Genomic DNA, 24787 nt, shown 5'->3' with positions numbered 1-24787 from the left:
GAGCCATCCCTTAATGAGTTCTTCTAATAAGATGCCAGTGGCTAAGGAAGGAGAGCAAAGTGTGTGCAATTTGGCAAAGCAGTGAACAGCTTTTGCACTTCATTTTATCTGTCCCGAGGGATAGACAGGCAAAAATGTTGAATCCCCTGTCACGTACCCCCGCAATGCAACGGAGTGCTCTCTGCTGGTTCTGTGACCCTACTAGCTGTCTCCTCCTTGTTGCAGTGCGGCGTGTTGCTCCTCGATTCTCTATCCCTCCGAGCAACCACGAGGTGATGCCTGGAGGGAGCGTGAACCTCACGTGCGTGGCAGTAGGTGCTCCGATGCCCTACGTGAAGTGGATGGCTGGTGTGGAGGAACTGACCAAAGAGGATGAGATGCCCGTCGGCAGGAACGTCCTGGAGCTGAACAACATCATGCAGTCTGCCAACTACACCTGCGTGGCCATCTCCTCCCTCGGTATGATCGAAGCCACAGCCCAGATCACTGTCAAAGGTAAGGAATTATTCCTCATGGTGCTCCTACTTGGGTTTCAATGGTGTAGCCCTTTGCCAAAGTGTTTTTGGGTGCAGCCAACTGACTGCAGTCTGCCGTGACTTTTCTACCTTGCAAGGGAGGTTCCCAAACCCACAACTTTGTTTTTTTCTGCTCATAGTATAGTATTTGCTTTGGAGGTCATTTCTTCTCTCCCTACATGTGGCATGATGGGACACAGGCTTGTGTCAGACTGGGTCCCTGTTATGCCATGAGGGAACCTCATTGAGACTATGCTCATCCCAGCAATTTCTGGCTTGTTCCGTGCATCAGCAGGATCAGCACAGCACAGCGGCAGGCCGCGGGCTGTCCTGGGGCAGGGTTCTGTAGATGTATGCAGTCAGAGAGCTGTTTGCACAGAGGTGTCCTCTTGCAGTAAGGCCAGGACAAGAAGGTTAATCCCAGCAATGTGAAGTGTCTGTGGGCCTCACCAGAATGAGCATCCTCCCCCCCTGCAGGGAGGAGCTACATGTGTTCATTTTAAAATGGTTGCATATTCCTGTCAATTTTCTTTTTTTCCTTACTGCTCTGCCTCTTTTCCTTTCTATTTCTTCTGTTGCTGTCCTTAAGGCATGCTTCCTGTTGCTGTTTCACAGGTAGCTTTGCCCCAAAGAGGACATTATTGCTGGTTGCTGACCACTGGGTACAGGGCAGCCCACCCAGACAGCTCCCTAATGGGAGGCTGAAGTACGTGTCCTGCCTTTCCCATCTGGGGCCACACTATCCCTTTCGTCCTCTCCTTGCAGTTGATTTGTAGCTCAGATTTATACAGATAAGTCATCTTTTGAGTCTCTCTGTTCTTGCAGGCCCCCTCCTGCACTATGGCCACTTTTAGGACCAAGTCCCTGCGTGAACAAATCACAGAATTGAGTGTTAGCCCTCTCTGACCTGGAGATTAACAGCAAATTCTCTTTTCACTGGTGCTAGTCAGAGGATGCTTTTAACCTTAGCCGCACACTGCTCCCTTTACTCACAGCACCTGCTAGTCAGTACCTTTTCCAGCCCCCGTTTTTTTACAGAGCACAGGGGTTGCCTTGGTTATAGTACATACCCAAGAGTGTACAGAAGAAAGCGGCATGATGCGGAGATGGTTTGGACGTGGAGGGAGGAGGTGGGAGCTGCACTACTGCACTGATGGTTCCCAGCATTTACCTCTTCGTACCTGGGACAGCTGCCTCGCTCCCTCTTTGGCTGACTGATGCCCACTGCCGCCCCAGGGCTGCAGAGGCCCTTAGGCCAGGGAGCAGTCTGCTCAGCTCCTTTAGCCCTTTGCCTTCCTCCTTGTTTCTCTGTTTCTCTTTTCTGCACCTTCACTCTGGATATCTTGCTGCCTCTGTCCCTAACTCCTTCACCCAGTGTTACTTCTCCTGTGCTTGCTGGAAAGTAGACCGTTTGCAGGGCAGACAGGAGAAGCAGGATGATGCAGAGCTGATTGCAGTAAGCGCATCGAAGGTACCAGACCTGCCCCTTGCTCACATGCAGGCTGCACACCCAAGAGCTGGCAAAAGTCAAGCTTGCAGCTCTGCAAAAAAAAGGGCAGATGAGTGTCATCTGTCCTTGAAAGCCTGAGGCAGGCTGCCAATTTTTTGGATGCTCTAGGAAATGTCTTGCTTCAGGCCGTAATATTGGGTGGAATGTGTTTGCCCTTCCTGAGTCCTCCATGGGTAGTGGTGTGGTGTCTGGTTGTGGGTTGCACGCCCTTCTCTCCCATGCCAGTTCAGGCCTCACCAATTTTCTCAGTATTCATGTTGCAATAGCACTGGAAAAGGCATCATTGTTAGTGCTCAGAGCAGGCATACTCCTGTGCTAAAGAGCCTGCTCTCCTCAGCTGAACCATGTGGAAACTGGAAGCCTGATGGCTTTGCCAAAGAGTGAAGTATTTGAGGATCTTAATTTGGGCTGAGCGTTTTTCCTAGTTCCTCATCAAGGACAGCTGCATTACAAGTCACTAATGACTTTAACTAAAGTTGTTCGTAGGAGGTTTAAACTTACTATAGACTTTAATTCAGTCATTGTCTTAAAGTATTTGTGTACTCTGCAAATCTCTCTCACAGGCACTCATTCTCTTTCTTTGTTCGTTTGGTAAAATGGCAAATCTGGAAATGTTTGCTTGCAGTAGTTGCATTCTCATTAACACTTCAGAGATGTCAGTGTCACAGAGTTCTTGTGTAACAGTTTATTGTCTGGTTGCAGTTTGACACACCATCCAGTGAAATAGTGGATGTGAAAGTTGGTAATTTCTCTGGCTGTATCCCTCCTGCATGTACTATGATACTTACAAGGCATTCCCCCATCAACCCATCTAACAGCACTGTCCATGAACTCCCTATGGCCTAAGATGCTGTCTCTGTGGAAGCAGGAGCATAGCTCCAGATTACCTGTGGTGCTCTGATTGCTTTACTGTATCCCTTTGTAAATCAGCTGTACACTTGGCTTCTGGGGCCAGCCCAGCCCAGCAAGCACCTTCCCACTGCCAGCTGAACCCCCATGACAGAAACATTCCTGCATCCCTGTTGAATTACCTTTATTTAGCCTGCTGCTGGTAAGTGCGTCAAGCACGTCTAATAACATGATTGCTCTGTTTATCCTTCCATTAAGAACCACTTCAAGCAATATATGGTAATATAAAAATGCATGTTCTAGAGTATGAAATGATTTCTGCCTTTTAAAGAAGAATGTTAATGGGAGGTGGCAGCTCCATTTTTATCCCCATGCACATTGCAGGGTTTGAGCTGACTGAATTATTTAAATCACACCTCTCTGCCTTCCAATTGCAGCACTGCCAAAACCTCCAACAGAGCCATTAGCGACTGAAACGACAGCTACCAGCGTGACCCTCACCTGGGATTCGGGCAACTCCGACCCCATTTCATATTATGTCATCCAGTACAAGCCCAAATCCTTGGAGGGTCAGTTCCAGGAGGTGGATGGTGTGGCAACAACCCGCTATAGCATAGGTGGGCTCAGCCCCTTCTCGGAGTATGAGTTCCGGGTCATCGCAGTCAATAACATTGGCAGGGGTCCCCCGAGTGAGCTGGTCGAGGCCCGGACAGGAGAGCAAGCTCCTTCAAGTCCACCCCTCAAAGTCCAGGCACGGATGCTGAGTGCCAGCACCATGCTGGTCCAGTGGGAACAGCCGGAGGAGCCAAACGGACAGATCCGAGGGTACCGCGTTTATTATACCACCGACCCGCATCTGCCTTTGAGCATGTGGCAGAAACACAACACTGACGACAGCCACCTCACCACCGTGGGGAGCCTCATCACAGGGACCACGTACAGCATCCGCGTCCTGGCCTTTACTTCGGTGGGTGACGGGCCCCCATCGGACATCATCCAGGTCAAAACGCAGCAAGGGGGTACGTATGGAGTGAGGTGTCGCAGCTCTGTGTCCACCCCAGTAGTATGCAGCTCAGCTGCATGTCTGATCTGCACCAGGCATCGCAACTGCACTTGGTGGTCAAATGGTTGCATGTCAGAGTGGTATCCCTGCCCACAGCCATCAGATTTAAGCTGTCAGCTTGTCCTAGGGAGTTGGTATCAATCTCTGTACAAGTAACACAGCCCACAGTTTTGTCTGGGATACAGTGGCTAAAAATGTGACACAAATGTGGACGTGGACATTGGCACCTATGGAACTGTGCCAGGCCCTTCTGGGGTCTGAGTACACATGTGGAAGGAAGGAGCTAGGGTGCAGTCGGGGGCTGGAAGTGAGTGCAATTGCTATAGTCACTTGCCTAGCTCCCAGAGGTGTTTGCTTGTTGCCTGGGTTGTTCCAAGAGCACAGAACGAGGGAGAGGGAGGAGGGGAGGGTCCAGAAGGAATGAAAGAGGATCCTCGCAAGGTGAAATGCAGATTCGCTAAAGCCGTGCAACTCCTTTCTCTGCATCTGCTTCCTGGCACTAACCATGTGTTTGGTCCCCAGTTCCCGCCCAGCCAGCTGACTTCCAGGCAGAAGCAGAGTCTGATACCCGCATCCTGTTGACGTGGCTGCCCGCCTCTCAGGAACGCATTACCAAATACGAGCTGCTGTACTGGGAAGGGGAGGATGGCACCCAGGTGAGGATCCTGCCTCTGTGTCAGCAGCACTTGGGGCCAGACATCACAATTCAGCAGCTTGGGAAGGGTATCTGCTTGAGTTGGGGTGGCAACAGGACTGTTTCTTCTCCATGTTTCTTCTGTCTCATGGGCGTGTGAGAGGAATATGGCAATCTCTGTCTGGCTTCTGTGTAAGTGACCTCAGCAGTGCTTGTTGATGCCCAGCAAAGTAGCTAGTGACTGGTTTGGGACTGGAAAGGCTCCAGAATACCACGACACCATCCCTGAGGCATCCTTACTGCTGGTGCCTTTAAACAGTTGTGCAGGCCAGTAGGGCTTCCAGGCGGGTCTGAAATGGCCTTCAAAATGTGTCTGCAGCTCCAGGACTGGTTATACTTAAGGAGCAGATGGAGGGTGGCCTAGAGAGAGCCCTTCCACGTTTACTGTCAGATCCCTAAAAGAAGTCCAGCTCTAAGTATATCAAAAGTAGTGCTGGCTGCCGGACAGCACAGTGAGAACTGTGCCGTGGCAGCATCACAGTGTCCCATGGACCTCTCCTCCTCCTGTATTTATAGTGGCATGAGAGCTGCCAGAAATAAGTGCTCTCCAGTTGAAGTGGCAGCAAAACAAGTCCTTTACCAGCACTGTTTAGTTGCATTAGAGATGCCAACTACTCCAAGACAAGGGCTTTACTCTGTTTCACAGGCAGACACTGTCTGTTGGGAGGAGACAAACTCATGTGTCCTGTGCCTCTCATCTGAACTGTATAGCTAGACCCAGCATTCCCACAAAGCTGTCAGGCAGTGAGTGCAGTCTGGGCACCAGGCAGTGCAGCCTGGCTGTCCGAGAGGTCTGCTTCCCTGCAAAGTCCTTGTATTTCACCCAGAAAGCTCCATGCCTCGGAGTCCTGCAGGACTGCAACAGGTTTGGCAGCATGGCTGTGACTTTCTGTGGGGCCAGAATGGGTGATGGGGCTGCCTGTTCCCTTGGCACTGGGAGCTGAGTGCCAGCTTTTCTGTATCCTCCAGCTACACCAAATAATCTGTATTTCCTTTTATTTGCCAGCAAAAAGTGGAGTTTGACCCAACATCCTCATATGCTGTGGAAGGTCTCAAACCAGACACACTGTATAAGTTCCGTCTGGGTGCCCGCTCAGAGCTGGGGGTAGGAGTCTACACCCCGACGATTGAAGCCAGAACTGCCCAATCCAGTAAGTTTCTGACACTCTGCACTACTGAAGACAAAGCAAAAGCAGTCCAGTTTCCATCACCTGAGCACGGAGTAGCTCGATGCCTCTGCCCTTTTGGGTCTGCAGGGGTGCTGGCATGCAGTTTGCTAAAGGGTGTAATGGGGAAAGTCAGCTGGGGTTTTGGCTCAGGGCTCTTTGGCAGAGGGGGTGCACCCAAGTGGTAAGTTCTTTCTTCATGTCCCTTTGATCATGCTGTCTTTCCCTAAGGGTGGATTCATAAAAACTGATGGAGGAGTGAAACAGGCTGGGAAATTGCTTTGGAGAGATTGATTTGAGTGGGTTTGTGCATCTCTATGAATTCACTCCCAGGCAGACAAGCTGTCTGGACAGGCAGCATATGGGTGTTTGGCTCTAAATGTGACTGTGTCCAAACCATTGGATTTTCACCCCTTCACTCCCCATTCCAGCTCCCTTGCTTCTGCAGGGGTCCTTAACTGATCCATACACTTGATTGCAAGGTGAGGCATCCTTTGAGCCAGATGTGCCTGTGGCTGTCAGGCAGCTGGAGAGGTCAGTTTGGGAAAGTGGCTGTTTGCTTGGGTTGCATGAGCAAGTGAGGTTCCTGCTTCTGGGGCTGCAGCGCTAGGGGAAACCAGAACAAGCTGCAGCCAAGTTAATAGAGAGGCTAGATAATGAGGTGACCCAGGCAATATCACTTTCATCCTCGCTCTGCCCCATGTAATCACAGAGCAGGAGTTCGCATTGCTCTGATTGGCAGCTCAAAGTGCTGCGCATAAGCAGATTAGGGCTATCAAAGGGCCCTGCGATAAGCTCGTTTTCACTAACTATTTTTGGGCTTGCCATTATGCAAAGAGCATTAAAAGGGGGAAAAAGACATTTCCGTTAGCACCGTCTGTCTGGGATTTACTAACTATGTGGGGTGAGCAGTTGGCAAAGGCAGCCAGCCTTCCCTGCAGGGAGGGTGCCAGCATGCACAGCAGCCGAGAGCCTGAGATGGCCATTAGAAAGGGAGCTCAGGCGGGGAAGAGCAGCTCTGCTCACTATTGGAATGACCTTCTCTTCGAGGAAAACTCAGCTTCATTAACATATCAGTCGCAGGGATTCCTCCACCTCCTTAAGTGAGCTAATGGTGTCTTAGTGCTGCACGACAGACAGGTATGAAAATTGAGAGAGGTCCAGATCATACAGTTATAAATATTTGAACATTGAGAACAAATTCTGTGTGGGGATTTATATACCTATTTCAGATAGCTTTTGTATTGATAGGCAAAGGTTGAAGCAACTCTCCTGCCACTTAAATTAATTCCATCAGTGGATGCTCTTATCCTTGAACACACTTAATCAGAGACAGCTCCATGCATAAATGAGTCCTTCAGAGTCTCACAACAGCCCAAGTAAGAGAAACCTTTGCTTCATGGACTTTTCAAGGCAGATATCTTCCCATGACCTACTCCACTTGCTGTCTGCTCACAGGGGATCTCATACCGGTCTGTTTTTAAGGTTGTCGCTTCACTGGCCCGTGGAGCAGTAGCTGACTGGTTCTGGCATCTGTTTAGTAAGAGAGATGTGGGCAGGTTGGAAGAGATTTGGCCAAAAGCCACAGGAATATCTTGGTTTGACCAGTGAAACCCTCCTTACATTGAGGGAACTAAGAGTTCTTCGATTTATCCAAGAAGTGACTGGGTCTTGGTTTACAGGCCCCTACTTGAGAAGATTTCTGATGGCACTCTATTCTATGAGAAAAGTCCTTGACAGTTACTACTGGGCTACTCAGTGAGGGTGACAAACCACTGGCTGAACAGTCCCAGGGCAGAGTGGATTCTTGGGTATTGGGGGTCTCAAAGTCAAGTGGGTCTTTCAGAAAGCTCTGCTTTAGCTCGGCAGAAGTTGTGTGCACAATGCACAATTTCCAGGCAGAAATTCTTTGGTCTGCTCTTAACAACATCTCACATTAGATGGTTGGATCAGTCCCCTGTCGTCTTAGAACTTACTAATCTAGAAAGACTGTTGCTCCCAGCTTCAGATTGGTCTCCTTCCTGCACTCTTCCATCTGGTTGCCCTGAGAAAGGCTGTTAGATCTTGGCGATTGACACGTTCAGATGGGACGCAAACTGCAGGAGCAGTCAGACTCCTGCTTTCCAAAGAGCCTGTCTTCAGGCTCTATTCCTGGCCCTGACAAACCAGTCAAGGGTAAGGTAGGAGGCACATCATCGCTAATGAGTCACTAATGGGCTGGAGAAGGACGTCTGTATTGCTGCTGCTGGGCTTTTCTTGTGGCATCCCTGCTCAGGAGTGGTAGGGATGCTTGTCTGGGAAGGCCAGAGGGATTCAGTACCCCTTTGCACCCTTCCAGCCACACAGCTCAGATCCCATCTCCTGAGAAGACAGCTGCCTTCTGGGCTGTCTTTCCTGCTAAGCTGCTTGCTTTGTGGCTGGGCACCCTGCAAAAAGTACAAGCAATGCTTCTTTGAGGGCCTGAGGAGCACGGGGGAGTTTTCCAGGAGTCTGCAGTGCCTCGGGCAAGCAGTGTGATGCAGGAGAGGAGCGTCAGCTCTGTGCCCATCAGGCCTCAGCATTAAAATACTGGTCTCACTTGTTATATGAAGGTGGGTCTTGAGGCTGCCTTTTCCCTAGCTTAAGGAGTAGGTGGGCTGGATGGGTGCACAGGGCTGCTGTGGGCCGGTGGGGGAAGCCAGTGTGAGTAGCCTGGAGGCAGCAGAGGTTTGCACAGTGTGCGTGTGGGTACATCTGCGTGTGTGGGTGCATGCTGGCCACCCAGTCTGCTCTTTGCTGGCCCCAGGAGGGACGCTTTCGCTCCTTGTGCATTTTAAGTTGATCCTGCTCATGTTACCAAGTTTTATTTTGCTTTCTTTTAAGTGTTAATCTGAGTTTTTACCTTGCACATCATGTGTGTGACTCTTACCCAGTCAACAGCCAACGTTTGACCTGCCCGCACTGCCAGCCAAAGCTGCCTTTGGAGAAGGAGCTCACTGCTGCATCCCAAGGGATGCTGTGGAGGCCCACAGCCAGAGCAAGTCTCTTCTGTGAAGGGCCTTTCTACAGACAGTGGCAAAGGAAAGGCTTGCCAAGCTCCTTATGTCTCACCTGTCCCCTCTGAGGGGTGCCACCAGGTGCTGTGTCTACCTTATACCCTCCCTGAATTCACTCTGCTTTGGTTGCTTTGGTGCTATATCTTCCTACTCTCTTCCCTGCCACTTCTCTGCCGATTATCCAAAAGAGTGTGAGGATTCATTTTCTACCCCTACTCCCTTCCGGTGTACCAGATGGCAGGGCCGTTCCCGCTCTGCCTCCCTCACATAGGCAACTGTTTACTTCTATGCATTGCTTTGACTTCTCTTTCCTCCAGTGTAGCTCCCATAGCAGCAGCCTGACTCTGCTCAGGCATCATCTCATCCAGCTCCATCGCTGCCCGCTCTCCCTCCATCTTTCCTCTCTCCAGGCACCCCAACCCAAGCATCAGGGACGGGCCCTGCTCTCCAAGCACAGAAGTGGGCACTAAGAGTTAAGTGTAGCCTGCAACTGCCTCTGCAAGCAAGTGGGCCTTGTTCTCAGCAAGCAGAGGTCTCCAGTGGCATTGGGAGGTCCTGCTGTCCTCAGCTTTCCCCAAACTTTTCCCGCTGCCATCCTATGCCTAGCAAAGCCAAGGCACAATTGTTGGGTGCTTTAATTATCTGAGGTCCCTGCTGCCATCTGGAGTAAGGTAGGTTGTGTTTGCCTTTGCACAGGCGATGAGCAGGCAGGCTTGTCCCCGTGCCCCTGGAAGGCTGGCTCTGGTGCACTGATGGCTTCAAGGGCTGCAGCATGGGGAAGGGCACTAGTCTTTTTTCAGGCATTTCTAGGTTTATGGTTGTGGTGAAGAATGGAAGCAGCCTTTCACCTGCCTTGGCAAAGCAAGATACCTCATACTCCATTACTGCTTGGCGAGACAGCTTCCTAGCCTTAGAGCAACGGCGTGCGCATTTTTGGTGGTGGTGCCCTGCCCTCTCTGCTTAGGGCTCTTGCCTTCTGTGCAAGCACCCACTCCCTTGTGCCTTCCCTGACCAGGCGGGCTCCCTCCCTCCTCCAGGCTTCCACCTTCATGAGAAACACCTGAGTGCAGCTCCCCTTCCCTTTGTGTGTGCCCTGCCAGCAGCAAGGCATGGCCTGGGCAGCACAAACACCTCTGCAGGGAGGCTGTGCTGTTGTGTTAATAGAGGTCTAAGGATACGTCTGCAGCATCCCTTGGCAGTGAGGCCAAATGAGAGGAGGCTGCTGCTGCTGCTGTGAGAGGGCTCCCATGCTGCCAGGGTCCTGGGCAAAGCAGGGCATCTCCAGGGCACTTGTCTGGTTTGTTCCCTTCTCCTGCCTTGCAGAACTGCTGTCCTGTTGCAGGATTGCCACAGCCCTCAGTTGTCTCTCCTGATCCCTCTCTTCCCCCCCCCAGATTTGTTTCACTGCTCTTCCCCAGCAATGCTGTGTGGAGAGAACTGATCCTCACCCCAGTGAGAAGCCCGATCCCATTCCTCCCCCTGTGGCCAGTTAACATTGCTGGGGCTTAGAAGTTAATGCAAACTGCAGGTGGTTTTTGGCCTAGGAGGGGACAAGACCTGCCTACCTTCCCCTGTACAGCTCCATAGGCCAGAGAGCTAGAGGCAGGTAACCAGTTTGGCAGGCATGAAGAAGCCAGTCCCAGATACTAGGCAAGCATGCAAAGCAGCACAATCATGTTATCTCCTGTTTCCACGTGGTGCCTGGCTCCCACCTGGGTCAGGGTGCTGCTCACAGCTGATGGTCGTGATTTCAAACCCTGCCTGGACACACTCCAGCCAACCTCAGTCACCTGCTTTCCCTGCCCTCTGTTGTTTCCTCCACTTGTCTAGGAGCGGGTTTTTGCAAGCCTTCATGCAATCTGGTGTGTGAGCTTCCCCTTCTGCCACTCTTGCCTTCCGTAGCTTCCTACCTCTTCTGGTTTCCATCTGCTTCAGATCTTCACTGAAAGCATCTTTCTTCTCCCTACCAGTCTCTCTCTCCCTCTCCCCCCACCGCCCCTTCCTTTAATGCCATTTGTTGAGTTTGGTAAAGTAAGCGTCCAGAACCACTTTGGGAAGAGGTGTTCTCTGATGCAGAACAGCACTTCTGTCTCCATGCTGTTCATCAGGCTTTCAAATACAAATTGCCCCTAGTGCCATCTTTGATGATCTGCGAGGAAGGCAGGCAGTTGTCCAGGACGCTACTGGCTGAATTTCCGTGTATATGTTCAGTGCTCAGTTGGCTGGGTAAAAGTTCCCTGTGCATTTTGGTTTGTCCTTCCACTCATTTCCCTTCATCTCCCCACTTCATTTATTTATCCCCAGCCCCCTCCGCCCCACCCCAAGAAGTCGAGTGTGTAAGCACCAGCTCCACTACCATCCGGGTAAGTTGGGTGCCACCGCCCGCCCAGAGCCGCAATGGGGTCATCACCCAGTACTCCATTGCGTACCAGGCAGTAGAAGGAGATGACAACACCAAGCATGTGGTGGATGGCATTGGACGGGAGCACTCCAGCTGGGAGATCAAGGACCTGGAGAAATGGACCGAGTACAAGGTGTGGGTAAGGGCTCACACCGATGTGGGGCCAGGACCGGAGAGCATCCCTGTGCACGTGCGCACTGATGAGGATGGTAGGTGTTACTGAACAGCTCCTTCAGCTACCGCCTTGGGGCAACCAGGACACTCCTAGCTGAGTTGCTGGAAAAGGGGGGGAAAGGAGTGGGGATGTTAGCCTGGGAGTACTTTTCAAGCAGGACCGGAGGCTGTCAGGAGCAGCGCTTTGGTCAGCTGCGCCAGGGAGTGGGTCTCCACGGTTGTCCTGGAGTGGGGTAGGGGAATTGCTCTGTTGGCCCTTGCTCTGATATGATGGTTGGCTCCAGGCTGTGGGTCAGATTTCCTGGCGTGGTCCCACAAGGGTCCTGTGCGTTCTAGCAGTGCTTCCTGCACACATGAGGAGGCATTACACTGCTTTGCCATTTTGGCTTTCTAGTGTTTGGTGGTGGTGGTTTCCATTTTACTGAAGGTAACGTGAGGTCTCCCAGCCAAAGGCTTTTCTCACATTGTGAGATCAGGACTTAAAGTTTACTTGTTGACCTGAAATGCAACAAACTAAAGAGGGGAAAAGAAATCCATTTGAAACTTGTAGATATCGCAAGAAAGCTGCTTCCTGCCCTGGCTTCCAGGCAAGCCACAGCTTATATAAATCTGCTCTTCTGCTCAAGAGTCGGAATATCGCATGTACAGAACACTTTACTGGATACGACAGCTTTAAAAAGAAATTGCTTTGTATTAGCAGGGCTGTCAGTTATGTCATCAGGACTTAAGCCATTTCCTTTGAAAGTGCCAGAGCTCACAGTGACAGTAGGAGCTTCCATGGCTTCATGCTGACCCCAGAAACTGCAGATTTAATGGGAGAAGAAAGAGATGCAGCGTGCAGGCAAAGAAAGGATGGTCCCTGCATTGCCCAGTCAGCATAGCACATTGAAACCAGACGTACGGTTTCCCTAAATGGGCTGCCACTGTCCCCCATGTCTCCATGGCTCTGGAAGTGGTGTGTGGGAATGCTCATTAACTGCATCCCTGGGCTGGCAAACACATCTGTGTGTGTCCTGCTGCCTGTATTGTTTGCTTCAGTTCTCATTCAGCAGAGTTGTAGCCCAGGGGAAGCTGCTACCCCAGAAATGTCGCAACAAGCTCTCGCAGTTAGTTTTTGGGCACCGTGGTTGGACATTCCAGCTTAGCTGTCAGGAGTGATTTCCTATCACTCCAACATGCTGATGCTCAGTAGATACCCATGATGAAGGAATGAGAAATGCTAAACTGTGATCTGAAAACAAATTGAACTTTCCCTGTTTGGGTCTCGGATGCAGCATATACTTCCCATAATGGGGTAGGATAGTGTTCCTCGAAACACTGCTCACATTCACATCTTTTTGTGTCCTCGTACTGTGTCCTGCCGAGGCCTCCCGCCTTCTCTTGCCAGCAGAGCTTGACACACAGCTTCTGTCTGGTTCTCAGGGAGGATCTTGTTTTTCGCTTGGACTCCCAGCTGTGTGTGTGGGCAGGTGTCTTGCTAGGGCAGGAGAGCCCTGTGGCTTGTGCAAGGTCACTGCACTAAGTGAATTGTGGAATACAGCGTAGGCTGCTCCAGCCAGAAGGTGGTAACTATTCAAGCACAGCCCCCTCCATTCCCATACCTTGAGCTGGTCTCATTCTCATGGTGCTAAAATGCTCCATTCCTCCTTTCTTTATTTTATTTAATTATCTACAATTAAGACGGACATCTGGGGAAAATAATGAATTGCCCTGCGGCTTAAAAACTGTGCTTACCTGCTGGGTAGCTGTTTCTTCCCATCTAGTTGGTTAAAATAGAAATACTCATTTTGTCTGCTTGTCAGCTATCCATCCCCAATTATCTAATACTGATTATTTCTTGCTGTGTTGAGAATTGGGGCGTACAGGGTTCCAAACCCCTGGATTTTCCCAGGCAGTGCAGGGTGGAAGGGGTCCTGCAGTAGAGGTGCTAGGATGGAGCCCAGGCTCTTCGCTTGGGTACCAGGCACTCGGTAGCAGCAGTATCCTCCGCAGGGAATGCGCACCTCTGCTCCCAGCTGCTTCATCCAGAAGGAGCTTTCCAAGAGCAACTGAGAAGCTAATTTTTTAGCATTGACATTTTTGTCACAGTCAATGCAAGAGCAAAAAGTAATAAGGAGGTAATTTTTCCAAATGGTAAATAGGGTATAAATACATTTTTAAACGGGCCTCACCTTGCAAGAAAATTGATATTTTCTGGGCAGTGTAATTTTTCATTTTATTATCAAAAAGCATTCAGCTAACCGTGAAATACAGTCCCCAGAGCTGTCACAGTCCCCATGGGCCCCTTTATCTGGCTGAGTTCAGTGAATGCTGTCTCTGAGCTCTGGGTTATTGTTTTAGGATGGTGCTTTTCCCCCTCATTAACCTCTTGCTGTCACAGGGGAAGAGCACGTGTGCACTCTGGCTGGTGGCAGGTATCAGGGCTCCCTGCAAGGCAGGCTCAGCGCCCAGTCGTGCTACCTGGGGCTGTTGGAGTGCGTTTAGATGTACGCAGAGGGATCTGAGAGGAGGTGGTGTGACAGGCAGGATGAAAAGGCGGCTTCAAAACTCCTGCTTTTGCTGCAGGGCATCCTGAGCTGCGGGTGGTTACCATATTCTTTATATTCTGCTATATTCTTTTATTCTTCCTTGCTCCCCTACTACTGGAGACAAGAGAGGGATAGATGGACCTTGGGTCTGATCCAGCACAGTGGCTTTTATTAGGGGTGCTCCTGCATATCACAGTCCTGCTAAGAGTAGCAAAAGTGCTTGGATGCTGGGAAAGGTTCGGGGATATGGTCACGCTGGAAAGCTGCAGGGTGACTTCCTGGGCAGGTGCAGGGAACTTGTGCCAGCAGGGCCGTCCTTGCAATGAGGCAGAGGGAAGGTAGCAATGAAGTGAGAGATAGCTGACAGCGGTTGTGTGGTACCTGCTAACTGTCCGTCCTGTGTGTGTTACAGTGCCCAGTGCCCCACCGCGAAAGGTGGAGGTAGAGTCTGTGAATTCGACTGCCATCCGGGTGAGCTGGAAGCTGCCCATCTCCAACAAGCAGCACGGGCAGATCCGCGGGTACCAGGTTACATACGTGAAGCTGGAAAACAACGAGCCCCGAGGGCAGCCAGTGATCAAGGACGTCATGCTGTCGGAAGCACAGGTACAGTGTGGGGACCACAGGCTGGCGGGCATGGCACCTTCCCTCTCCGCAGAGGGCCAGGCTGGCTGGATCCAAGTATTTCTTGGCCTCCTCTTGCAGCTCCAGAGTGTGGGACTCAGCCCTGCCTGAGCAAGGCGAACAGTTTATCCCTAAACTGTGACTTACAAATGGGTAAAAAGTTTAATCAGGGAAGGATCGCTGTAGGAAAGATGATGTATTGGACGATGCTCCTCTCTTACCCCTTCTCCAACATGTACCTCTCTCCACCTGCCACGTCCTGTGCAGACTCCAGCCGGAGCAAATTGTGTCAGGTTATAAACCGTCGGAGAGTTTTAAATAAGAGTTGAGTCTGCTTCTTTTGTGCTGCTGCCTATGTTCAGGGTGAAGCTTCTCTCTTGGCAGAGTCCACTGGGCTGCTGCCTGCTTGTGGGGTGCGGGGGTGGCTCTGCACCATTAGGTGGGCACAGCACGCCAGGCGGGGCAGCCCTCCTCTGGCTCAGCAAAGCCTCCCTTCCCTCCTGCTTTTGCAAGGCAGGGACTTGACCTTGCATTGCCTCTTGAAACCAAACTGTAGGTGAAGCCAAATAAGTCTGGGAAAGGCTGGGAGGAAAAAAAAAACAAGAGTGAGGTGCATTGCCTGTAAATGACTTTGCCCTCTGTACAACAATCTGCTCGTATTTATGCAATCTCCTGGATACCTCAGTGACTGTGAGCTGAGGCCCTGTTCCCACACAGTGCTCCAGGCATGGTTATGCGCTGTGCTCAGCCCAGCAATGCGTAGTTGCCTCTTTCCCAGGGTCCAGGGAAGTTTTTGGTGCCCTGTCTGTGATGAAATACAACTCTTCTTTGGAGCAAGGGTCCTTTGTCCTGGATGACCCATGCTGTTCTCAACAAAGATAATCGTATAAATGAAGTACAGGATCTGCTGCTGTTGGAAGCGACGAGTAATCGATTCAGAGCTGGCTTGCTTGAATGATGCCCAATATAAATACTGGAGAGCTGCAACGATTAATTGATCTGTCTCCTGCACGCAGCTGTGAATCATTTATACGTTTGTCAGTGGGGAGTGCAGTGCATAGAGGTGGCTTTACTCCCCATTCATATTCTGAAGGATAAAACTCAGTAATAATGTGGAAGGGGAAAACTTTAGAGAGAGAAAATGCTTTGAGGGACCTTGCAGTGTTGTCTGGGGCACATCTCTGTTTATGTTTCAGATGTTGCTTTATTTTAATCGTTAGAAAAGCTGCTTACTACCCTTTATTTATTCCAGGAGGATATTATCTTCTGTGTTGTTTGAACAATTGATGCTGTGTTGTTCAGTTGGAGTTTGGAGTTAATGGGTTGGTCCCAAGCGTAGGTGGGCGAAGTTGGCAATGTTGTTCTTGTTGGTGTTTTCAAATATTTTGTGCTTGCCCAGCCAGTTCTGCTTTCACTCCTTACTCATACACTTCAGAGAGAGAAACCCCATGCTAATGTGCAGGAACGAAGATGCCAGAGCCGGAAACTTTCCAAGGAGTGCTGGATTTTGCATTATGTTGAATCTGTGCATGAAGGAGGCAAGTTGGTTGAAGTTTCCTGGCCTGTCAGACCACTTACCAGTCTTCATATTTGGTGAATTGATGTGGGAAAGTTCTTGATTGCTGTGATTTTTTTTTCTGGTGTGTATGGTGCTGAACTCATCTGCTGTAATTTTTGGATGGAAGTGAAGGCCAAAAGATAGTTGCAGAGAAGTGACTACTCTGAAGGAGTCATGTCACTCTTGGGATAAACTAATGATGACCCTGCAGGGAAGAGGTTTCACTGACTTGGCAGAAGAGATCTTTATTTTCCAAAAGAGTGAGAAGCGAGGCATGACCTGTGCTTGTGATGAAATACATCTGCTCCAGAAGCTGAAGAACCCTGTAAGAGCTGCCATCTTTCAGTACAGCAGTGCGTGTCTTTGCAAACAGCCAGATCAAGCTTTAACAAGTAGTCTTGCAAGACTTATTTTCTATGGAAGAGAGCAGAAAGATTCACTGGAACACCTGTCCCTGAAGGTCACAGGATGAAGATGGCCAGAATATAGCCACAGTTCAGTACTCATAAACATTCATAAACATTTGTACCAGTGCACAAGGAGAAAATTAAACGGATTGAAAATCTAGGGTCAGAGAAGTTGTTCTCTGGACATTTAGGCAGAGCCCCTTCTCCTGCCTAGCCAGGCTGTCTGCTGATTCTGAGTAGGTATGTACCACATAATCTGCTGCCTGCAGATGGTATGAAGACACTGGTATTAAAGCCAATTCATGATTTTTCCTGATTGAAGATGAGAAATAGAGAGAGAGTAAACGAAGATGAAAGGAAAAAGGAAAGGGAATGGAGATGTTAGCTATGCAGATAATATAGATTCTGAGTTTTCAAAACCATTTGAGCGGAAAGGACTAAAACATTAGCAGAGAAGTGGGGGCTCTGGTGCTGGAGACATCACATTTTATTTTACAGCCTCTTGCCTAGGGAGAGTAATCAGCTGTTAGGAAGGTCCCACGATGGAGCTGAGGCCTCTCCCTCCCCTCTGGCTGCTCCTGTGACTGATTACTGCCGTCAAACTTCTCTGTGCCTTCCAGTCTGAGCTCTCAACTCCTACTGACAGACTGATGGACAAGCAAATGTGACCATGCCCTGTGGAGGAGCACCCAGGGAGAGCACGTCTATTGCTGCAGAGCTGGGTCAGATACCCGCACCACCTCCTGCACAGTCCCTGCCCATGATGGCTCAGCCACATCCCATAACGAGCAATGACAGAAGATTCATTTCTGTGCCCTGGGTCTTGTGCACAACGCATCCGAGCACTGGGGGAGCGCCTTTGAAAGGAGCAGGGGCACCAGTGCAGGGGCTCAGCTGTACTTCGCCACTGCTACAAGTCTTCGCCGGCTTGAAGGAGTGGGGGATAGCCAGGCTATGGGGCACAAACATTAGGTTCTTCAGGGGAGGGCAGGAGCCCACCTGCTTTCCTTTGTCTCCAGTCTCTGGGCAGCTGCAGTGTGTCAGGAGGAGCAGTGGGCTTGATCCCCTCCATCCCTTCCCAGGCACCAGTCCTACGGGTCCTGCAAAGCTCAGTGCTGAGCAGCGCCAGACAGCAGTGCTGAGTCTGGAGCACCGGGCACAACAGAGGCAGCAGGGCCAGGGAAGGACAGGCCTTCCCTTTCGGGTTCCCATGCAAGCGTGACTCCTGTTTGCTCTTTCCAAGACAGGCAGCTAGACCCTGCATGAATCTAGCTGTTGATCCGTTGTGTCCTGCTCCCAGCCTGCTTGTCCTCAGCCCAGACTGGAATGTCCTGAGGGGGGACTTTCTCCCCATGCTGCAGCGTGGCCTCAACAACTGCTCCTGCCCTCGACTGTGCAGCATATTTGCCAGGGAGCCTGCTGCCTGCATCTCTCTGGGGATACGGCGCGCACATTAGCCTCGCTGCTTACAGCCCTCTGCAGATCCAACCTGCCCAGAGAGCTTTGCAGTGCTTCTGCTGCTGGGAGCTGGTTGGGTACAGCTGGGTACAAGAAGGCCAGGCTTTGTGGAAGGGAGACCTCCTCCACCTGCTCTGCAAACAGAGTCATGGCAGGGGAAAGCTGTGCTGCCCACAAGAAGGGCTGCAGGCTCACAGGAAGGTTGTGTGGTCTTCGGAGGCGGCACTTCTCCATCCAGCATGCAGACCAAGTGCAGGTCCCACCAGCTTGCTCCAGAAGAGCAGGAAGAAGTAACGGCAAGCACTTCAAGCTGTTGGATTGAGATCAAAGGAGAAAGGGGAAGCAGAGACTCCTCTTCTCCCTGGGCAGTGCCCACCCCAGGCATAACACAGAGGAATTTACAGCCTCCCTCTTTCGCTGGGTGATAGTCAAGGATCTTTATCTGAATCTACTTGGAACAACTCCTCATGTATGTGTACTCGTCTAGGTAAGAATCTGGTGTGGAGATGAGATGTGCTCTGCTTCTAAGTGGAACAAAGCTGAAAGGCATCATCCAAGACGTATTTAAGTAACGGACAAAGGTGAAGTTCTGGAGCCCTCAGACCCCTCTACATCCCACAAGCTGAGCATCCAAGTTTACATCTGGAGTTTCACTGTTGCACCACAGTCACTGAAGCAGAGAGGAGAGGGATCGGCAGGAAAACCGCAATATCTGCTTCCCATAGCTGGGGCTGTTTAGGAGAGCTTGAGTGTGTCTTTTGCAAGAGCCATGGTCAGGGAAAACAGCCATTCCCTGGTGAGACATGACTACGCTGTGCGGTGTTGAAGTGTAAAATGAAATGTTAAGGCATTGCAGCTACCATAAATACACGCTGTTAGCTTTAGCACTTCCCTGAGCCATCCTGCCTCATGCACACAGCACTGTCTTGAGTTCTTTTTATGACAGCTCCTGGGCTTTTCAGATCAATTTGTCTTACTGACCAACCTTAAACAGTTAAGAAGCAATTGAGCTAGTTTAAGGAAGGAAATGTTTTGATCTGCAGATGATACTTTCATAATGAAACTGAATTTATACCAGGGTATTTATGCAGGCCTGGCTTTTCACTGTTATTCCTCCAGCACAGATCTCAAGGCGTTTCTTTGCACTCTGATCTGATGCAAGATTAAAGTCCACTGAAACATAAGAGCAAACAGAGTTTGAACATTAAATGCTTGGTCTAAAATCCTAGTGGGTGATAAACTCCCTGTTGTGGTGTGAGAGGCTGTGAGGTGCAGTAGCCTCCTGAGCCCGGGTCTACTCCACTGTTCGTTGCAGTGGGGTGCCACCTTCTGCTCCTGCAGCTGCATGGAGGCAGGTTGGGATGTTACCATCCATGTGGCCCCCATCCACCAGGTACATGGTGTTGGAACAGAACTTTACTTCTGGGAGGAAGAGCTACCAGGCCTCGTATCCTTCCTGTAGCAAGACTTTTGCCAGGTTTTAGATCAGCAGGGCAGAGTGCGTGGCTGTTGACTACGGTGTGGGCTGGCTGGCGCAGGTAGGACGTCAACAGCAATGACTTGGGTTGAGCTAAGCATGCAACACTGGAAATAACACCAAGATGTTTGTGGAAGGAGGGCCTTTAGTGACCATAATACTTACTGAGGACCTTGGCTTTATAGGAAGTGTGTAGGGACAACTTGACCTCTTCGCTGAAATTAAATTTTAAGATGGTTTACAGGGATAATTCTACTGCAGTCTCGTGGCATCAACTAAGTGAACTATAATAAAATTTTAGAGGAATCTTTCTCCAATAGCTTCTTCTTTCTGAATTTAGAGAATAAAATAACAAATATTTTGAAAGTATGCCATGTATTTTACTGCTGAGGAGAGTACTCTGCCACTGTGATAGGCTGCAGCCTGTGAAAGCCACCTCAAATAGCCTGAGTACAAAAGGCAACTTGTAGCTTTAATACCATTTAGTACTTCTGCCGCACTTGCAGGTTCCCGGGCACTTCAGCAGCATTAGCTGGGCTTCCCAGTGTCACGACGAAGTCAGTATCTGGGCGCCATTTCACAGCTGGCAGCTCAAGCTCAGAAGCAGGGCTTGCCAAGGCTCACACTGTGAGTCAGGGGCAATAATACCTATCTTCCACTTTCATCTCTGTGCTTGAACCCATCGACCGGTGCTTCCTCCAGGCAGATTTAGTAACCTGAGATGTAATGCATCACCTTGGCTGAGAGAGCTCGCTATGATCTCTGCAAACCTTCCTTTGGTGCATCAACCACAAAGAACAGTGCTACGGGCATGCATGGCCACAGCCAAGGTGTGCTAAGTCTCACCACCCCAGTACAGCTTTGATGCCTTAGAACCCCAAATCCAGCCAGAAACCTGCGTGTTCCCTCTTCAGAGCCCTAATTGAGCTGCCGTGGCTGGGAATCCACGTGAGCTTTTGCTGGGAAATGGTTTGTGTAGAAGTCTTACCTGCAGGGCTGCTCTTGTGAAACGAGTGTTTGCCATTTGGTGTTGTGTAATTGGGAGTGAGAAGCTGTTTCCTCAGTACAGGCACGAGTTTGAGCCTCGTCCCAAGCCACGCAGCACCGTTGGAGCTTAGTGTGGAGCTCTGTGTAAGACCTCAGCCTCTCTTGCACTGTTCACAACAGACGGCACTTTGCGGTTTGCTGAGGTCCGCAGAGCATTGTCTTACAAATAATACAGGAAAGAGAAGCTCTGTAAATGTTGCATTGGTGTTTCCCTGCAGAGAGTGCCCTCTGAGTTTTGTGTGTTGAAGTCTTTGGTTCTCAACAAGAGATGGTGGCTGGAGGATCACTAGGGCAGAAACTAGAGATTAGGCCGCAAAACTGTTGTGAGTGACTTGTGAGGCAGCAGTCAGCCCCAGAGCCCTGTTGATACAAGCTGTCCCTTCTTGCTTCTGCTTGTGGAAGAGGGAGAAAAGTGCAAACAAAGCCAGAAGGGGAAAGGACTGTAAAGTTAGGAAGTGGTGACCTCTCCATCCATGTGAGAAGGAAGCTCTTTGCCCCTGTTTGTGTGAATGATCTCAGACCTACTGCACAGGCTAGCGGCATGTAAAAAATTGCTCTATGCCATTTCTTCCCTTGGCACAGCCTGTGCCAAGTGACCCTCTGTGTATAAGTGTTGTAATCCCCCAGCCCAGTCCTGCTAACCCCTGCTGTTGTCGTCGTCGTCATCCCCTTCCTACATGTTGCCCCTTAAAATTCTGTGTCTCCATTTTTCTCTCCTCCTTCCTTTCTCCCCCATCAGTGGAGAGCTGAGGACTCCGTCGACCATGTAAGTACCACTTGTGTGTATTCCAGGTTGGAAAAGAGGGGTTTGGTAAATCGATTTGTGAATTTTGTAGACACAGTGCTGTCAAAACATCCCTTTCACTCCCTTAATGAGGCTGGAGAGTTACATTGTGAAACCTTCCACAAGCAGCAAATCCAGAGAAAATTGGCATTTAGATTGCTAGTAAATGCAGAAAAGCAATTGACATTTCCTATAATCTGTATTTCCAGCTTGTTGCAGTGCAGTTTTAGGCAGGCTCAAGTGATCGACTCAGGAGGTGCATCCTACTTTCTGCAGTAGTTGGCCCACCAAGTTACACGGTAAAATTAGATACATAATCTTTAAACCACATTGATCGTAGTCATGAAAAATAACCTACACTCTCAACCGTAACCTTTGGCTGAAACACAGATAGTAATAAGAAAACAATCACATTTAAACAGTTAAATCCGATTTTTCCCACATAATTTTGAAATATAAATTTGGAGGAACAAACTAGAAAATGACCTTTTTAGAGTCAGCAATTCAATTACGTGCCCTACTGTGAGCTTCCCTGGCACGATGCATTTCTCCTCCTGCTTTATATGGAGGATTCTTGTTCAGAGTGGCTTTGTCATGACAGCACTGTATTTACATTATGCAATCAGACCTTCTTTCATCCATCCCTCGTCTCTCTTCCCTCCTCCCAGCTCGCTTGCTTTGCTCCCGGTGGCATGCTTTTGCGTGAGAATTTTTCTTTGCATGGATTTGGGAGGAGGGAATTCTCTTGGGATGTTCAGAGTCTGCAGGTTTTGTGTGAGTGCTTCCCCCGCGGGTCCATTGGCACCGATCGGACTGCGCGTCCACTCACCCGCACACACGATCTGCTGCAGGGGCGGAGTTGGGATCGGACTCTGGTTCACACGGTGATTTTGGTGGGGTTCTTGTTGGTGCTTGTTGATTTTTCTCTGGGCTGGCCGGTTCCGCGATGGTAACATGGTGATTTTGATGAGTAAGCCTGGGCAGGTAACCTGAACCAGCAGCACTGACTGGAAATCAGCAGGTTTAATAGCGTGGGTGTTTGTGTGAGTGAGTGATGGGAGACTGGCTGTGCTCTGAGAGCAACCACAGGTGCCCATTGTGCCCCTCAAGCTGGCAGGGATCCCCCAGGCAGAGATCAGACCCCTGGAGCGGCCTCTAACAGTGCCCATGCTGCCTGTCCTCAACGACTTGAGCTTAACCCTCTCCATCTCTGCTCTTCTCCTTGTCTGAAAGTGTAAATAAGGAACCCAGAGCCCCTGCCTCTTTTCCAAAAGCTTCCCCAGACCCTTCCCCAGCCCAGTTGTCTCTTGCTCCCTGACCTGATGAGTTATTAGTGCCAATGGCCCTGGTCCCTTTCACAGCACCCACAGATGAATGCAGTTCAGGCGTACCTGCCCTGAGCTCGCAGAGAGCTGCTGGGAGCCGCTGAGCTCTCTGTGCTTGCTCGTTTGCAGGCCTGGCCAGCCAGGCTTGGCACAAGTCATGTTGCCTCTGGAGGCCAGGAGGGAGGAGTGGTGCTCCCCTCTTTGATCTCAAATTGAAGTGTGGAGCCATGCCCTCCTCCTGCCCAGAGGAAGCCAGAGCACCCTGCCGAGTCCGCCCTCCTCCCAGACCTCCCACGGCGCAGGGTTTTCCCTCCAGGTCTTGCCAACGCCTTGCACTGACCCCGTCCCATCCTTACAACGCCGTGCCTGGCAGGGAGGGTGAACATGGTGCTGTAACGCTGCAGGTGCTCCTCGCCCGAGGCCTCCCGCCTGGCATGACTGTGCTGCTGCCTGCGTTGCCTCTCTGTGCTCCCTGCAGCTCTGCTGCAAGAGGCAACTTTAAAAATCCCCAAATTAGCCCCCAAGAGGTTTCTGCAGCCAGCTGAACTGGCTTTTGCTCTGGCTCACAGCTCCACAGTCCTCTTACTCTCAGACTTGCTGTGGCAGGGTGGCTCTGGCTTCACGCAGAACTATCTCTGGAGCAGATCTCCCTCTTGGCAGAAGCTGTGGGAGAGCGCAGCTGCTGACACAGGTTGCTGGTGGGTCCTGGAAAGGCCAAGTGTTAGAGGCAGGGGTTGAAATTAGGCAGGTGAGTTTTGGAGTGGCAGCGATTGTTGTTTGCTGGCTCTGTCCGAGATGTGTGTGAGTGCAATGCGTGAGTGTGAGCCAGCAAGTGTGTCGGTGTGTTGCTGTTGGAGACGCTGACCCCAGTGCCCTCCTTTCACTCACTCCAGTAACAAGTATTTGCTCTTCTCGTTTGCCTCTTCTCCGCCTCGTGGATGCGCTCCCAGGAGACGGTCATTGGAGGCCTGCTGCCAGAAACCACCTACTCCATCACAGTCGCTGCCTACACCACCAAGGGAGATGGTGCCCGCAGCAAGCCGAAAGTCATCACCACCACAGGGGCAGGTGAGTGTGGGGAGCAGATACCACAGCCTCGTAGGGGTGGTGGTGAAACCTCCCAAGAGGTGTACGGGGAGTATGGCCAAGGCACCTGTGCAGGAGGAAGCAAGAGGGCTGGAGATGCTGCAGAGGTACATACTCTTGTGATCTCCAGCCCTTGCTTACAGGCTTTGCCACTGGATCACCTGAGCAAAGTGCAGCAAACAGATGGACAGACACTGCCAGGGCCCATGAAAGAGCAATGAAACTCATGGGTCTGAGCTCATCTGCGTAGTCCAGAGACCTGAGAAGAGGAAGTCTGAAAGTCCAGGCCCTCCCTCAGCTTTGGAGTCATGGCCTGTCCTCACGTTGTTCCCGTAGGCGAGTGCCATTTCTTGCTTCCTGCAGTGACTGCAGTGCCACCTGGGATGGCCCCTGGCACAGAGGGCCCCTCAGAGGTGCTTCTCAGCTCCCTACCCCAGCCATTGTTACTGCTGCCTCCCCAGGCTTACAGAGGTGAGCCCGGCTGCTCCTAGAGCCATGGTAAAATCTGGAATGCAACAAATCCTGCCATAGGAGTGCTGCGGACACAACTTCTAGGTCCTGGTGATCCCAGCCAGTTCGGTTCTGCTGTCTCAGTAGACACTCGTACCCTGTGCCTAGTGCAACACAGGAGCCTCGGCCTGGAGCAGGGGCACCCAGGAGTTCATCAGGTGCTTTCCTCCGGATGTGGTCAAGCTTGCCTTTGGCGGTGGCACCAACTAGTTGGCATTGTCTTGTCCCCGATTTCCACTCACTAGACCTGTCCTACAACCGATAATCCTGCTGCTTCCTCACACCAGCTGCAGGAACAATATTTACCACTTGTTATTATGGGAATGCAGCTTGTGCAAACTGAGAGCGTTTGTTCCTGGTGCTTTTAAACAAGGAACAGCTTGCCATCTCCTCCGTGCTGCATATGGGGAGCTCCAGAGGTAGTTTCCACTGTCACAGTCTCAAATGCTGTCTCCCTTGTGCCTCGCCATGATGTATGCTCTGTTCATCAAATTGCTACAGCTGTCCTATAAACAGGAAAAGCTTCCTAAACATCCCAGTGTTGCACTGTAAACCACAGTGGGTCTTCCCATCTTG

General features: G+C 50.7%; 1 protein-coding gene across 12 annotated transcripts in view; it reads left to right on the top strand.

The window, feature by feature from the left end:
- PTPRF (protein tyrosine phosphatase receptor type F) overlaps positions 1–24787 on the top strand; it is a 396065-nt gene that overhangs the window by 319243 nt on the left and 52035 nt on the right. For 5 of the 12 annotated variants that reach the window (XM_087731153.1, XM_087731158.1, XM_087731154.1 and 2 more), the window contains 8 exons: positions 226–495; positions 3312–3893; positions 4460–4593; positions 5638–5782; positions 11137–11442; positions 14348–14541; positions 21246–21272; positions 23566–23683. In XM_087731153.1, the coding sequence (XP_087587279.1) occupies positions 226–495; positions 3312–3893; positions 4460–4593; positions 5638–5782; positions 11137–11442; positions 14348–14541; positions 21246–21272; positions 23566–23683 (1776 nt within the window). The remainder of the gene's footprint in view (positions 1–225; positions 496–3311; positions 3894–4459; positions 4594–5637; positions 5783–11136; positions 11443–14347; positions 14542–21245; positions 21273–23565; positions 23684–24787) is intronic. The other 7 variants (XM_087731159.1, XM_087731157.1, XM_087731155.1 and 4 more) reach the window with 3 other exon arrangements.

This window comes from Nipponia nippon, unplaced genomic scaffold, assembly GCF_047370975.1.
Source record: "Nipponia nippon isolate SJK-2023a ecotype South Korea unplaced genomic scaffold, ASM4737097v1 scaffold_5, whole genome shotgun sequence".
Taxonomy (NCBI): Eukaryota; Metazoa; Chordata; class Aves; order Pelecaniformes; family Threskiornithidae; genus Nipponia; species Nipponia nippon.
Note: the sequence above shows the minus strand (reverse complement) of the source record. Positions and strands in the feature narration are given on the sequence as shown.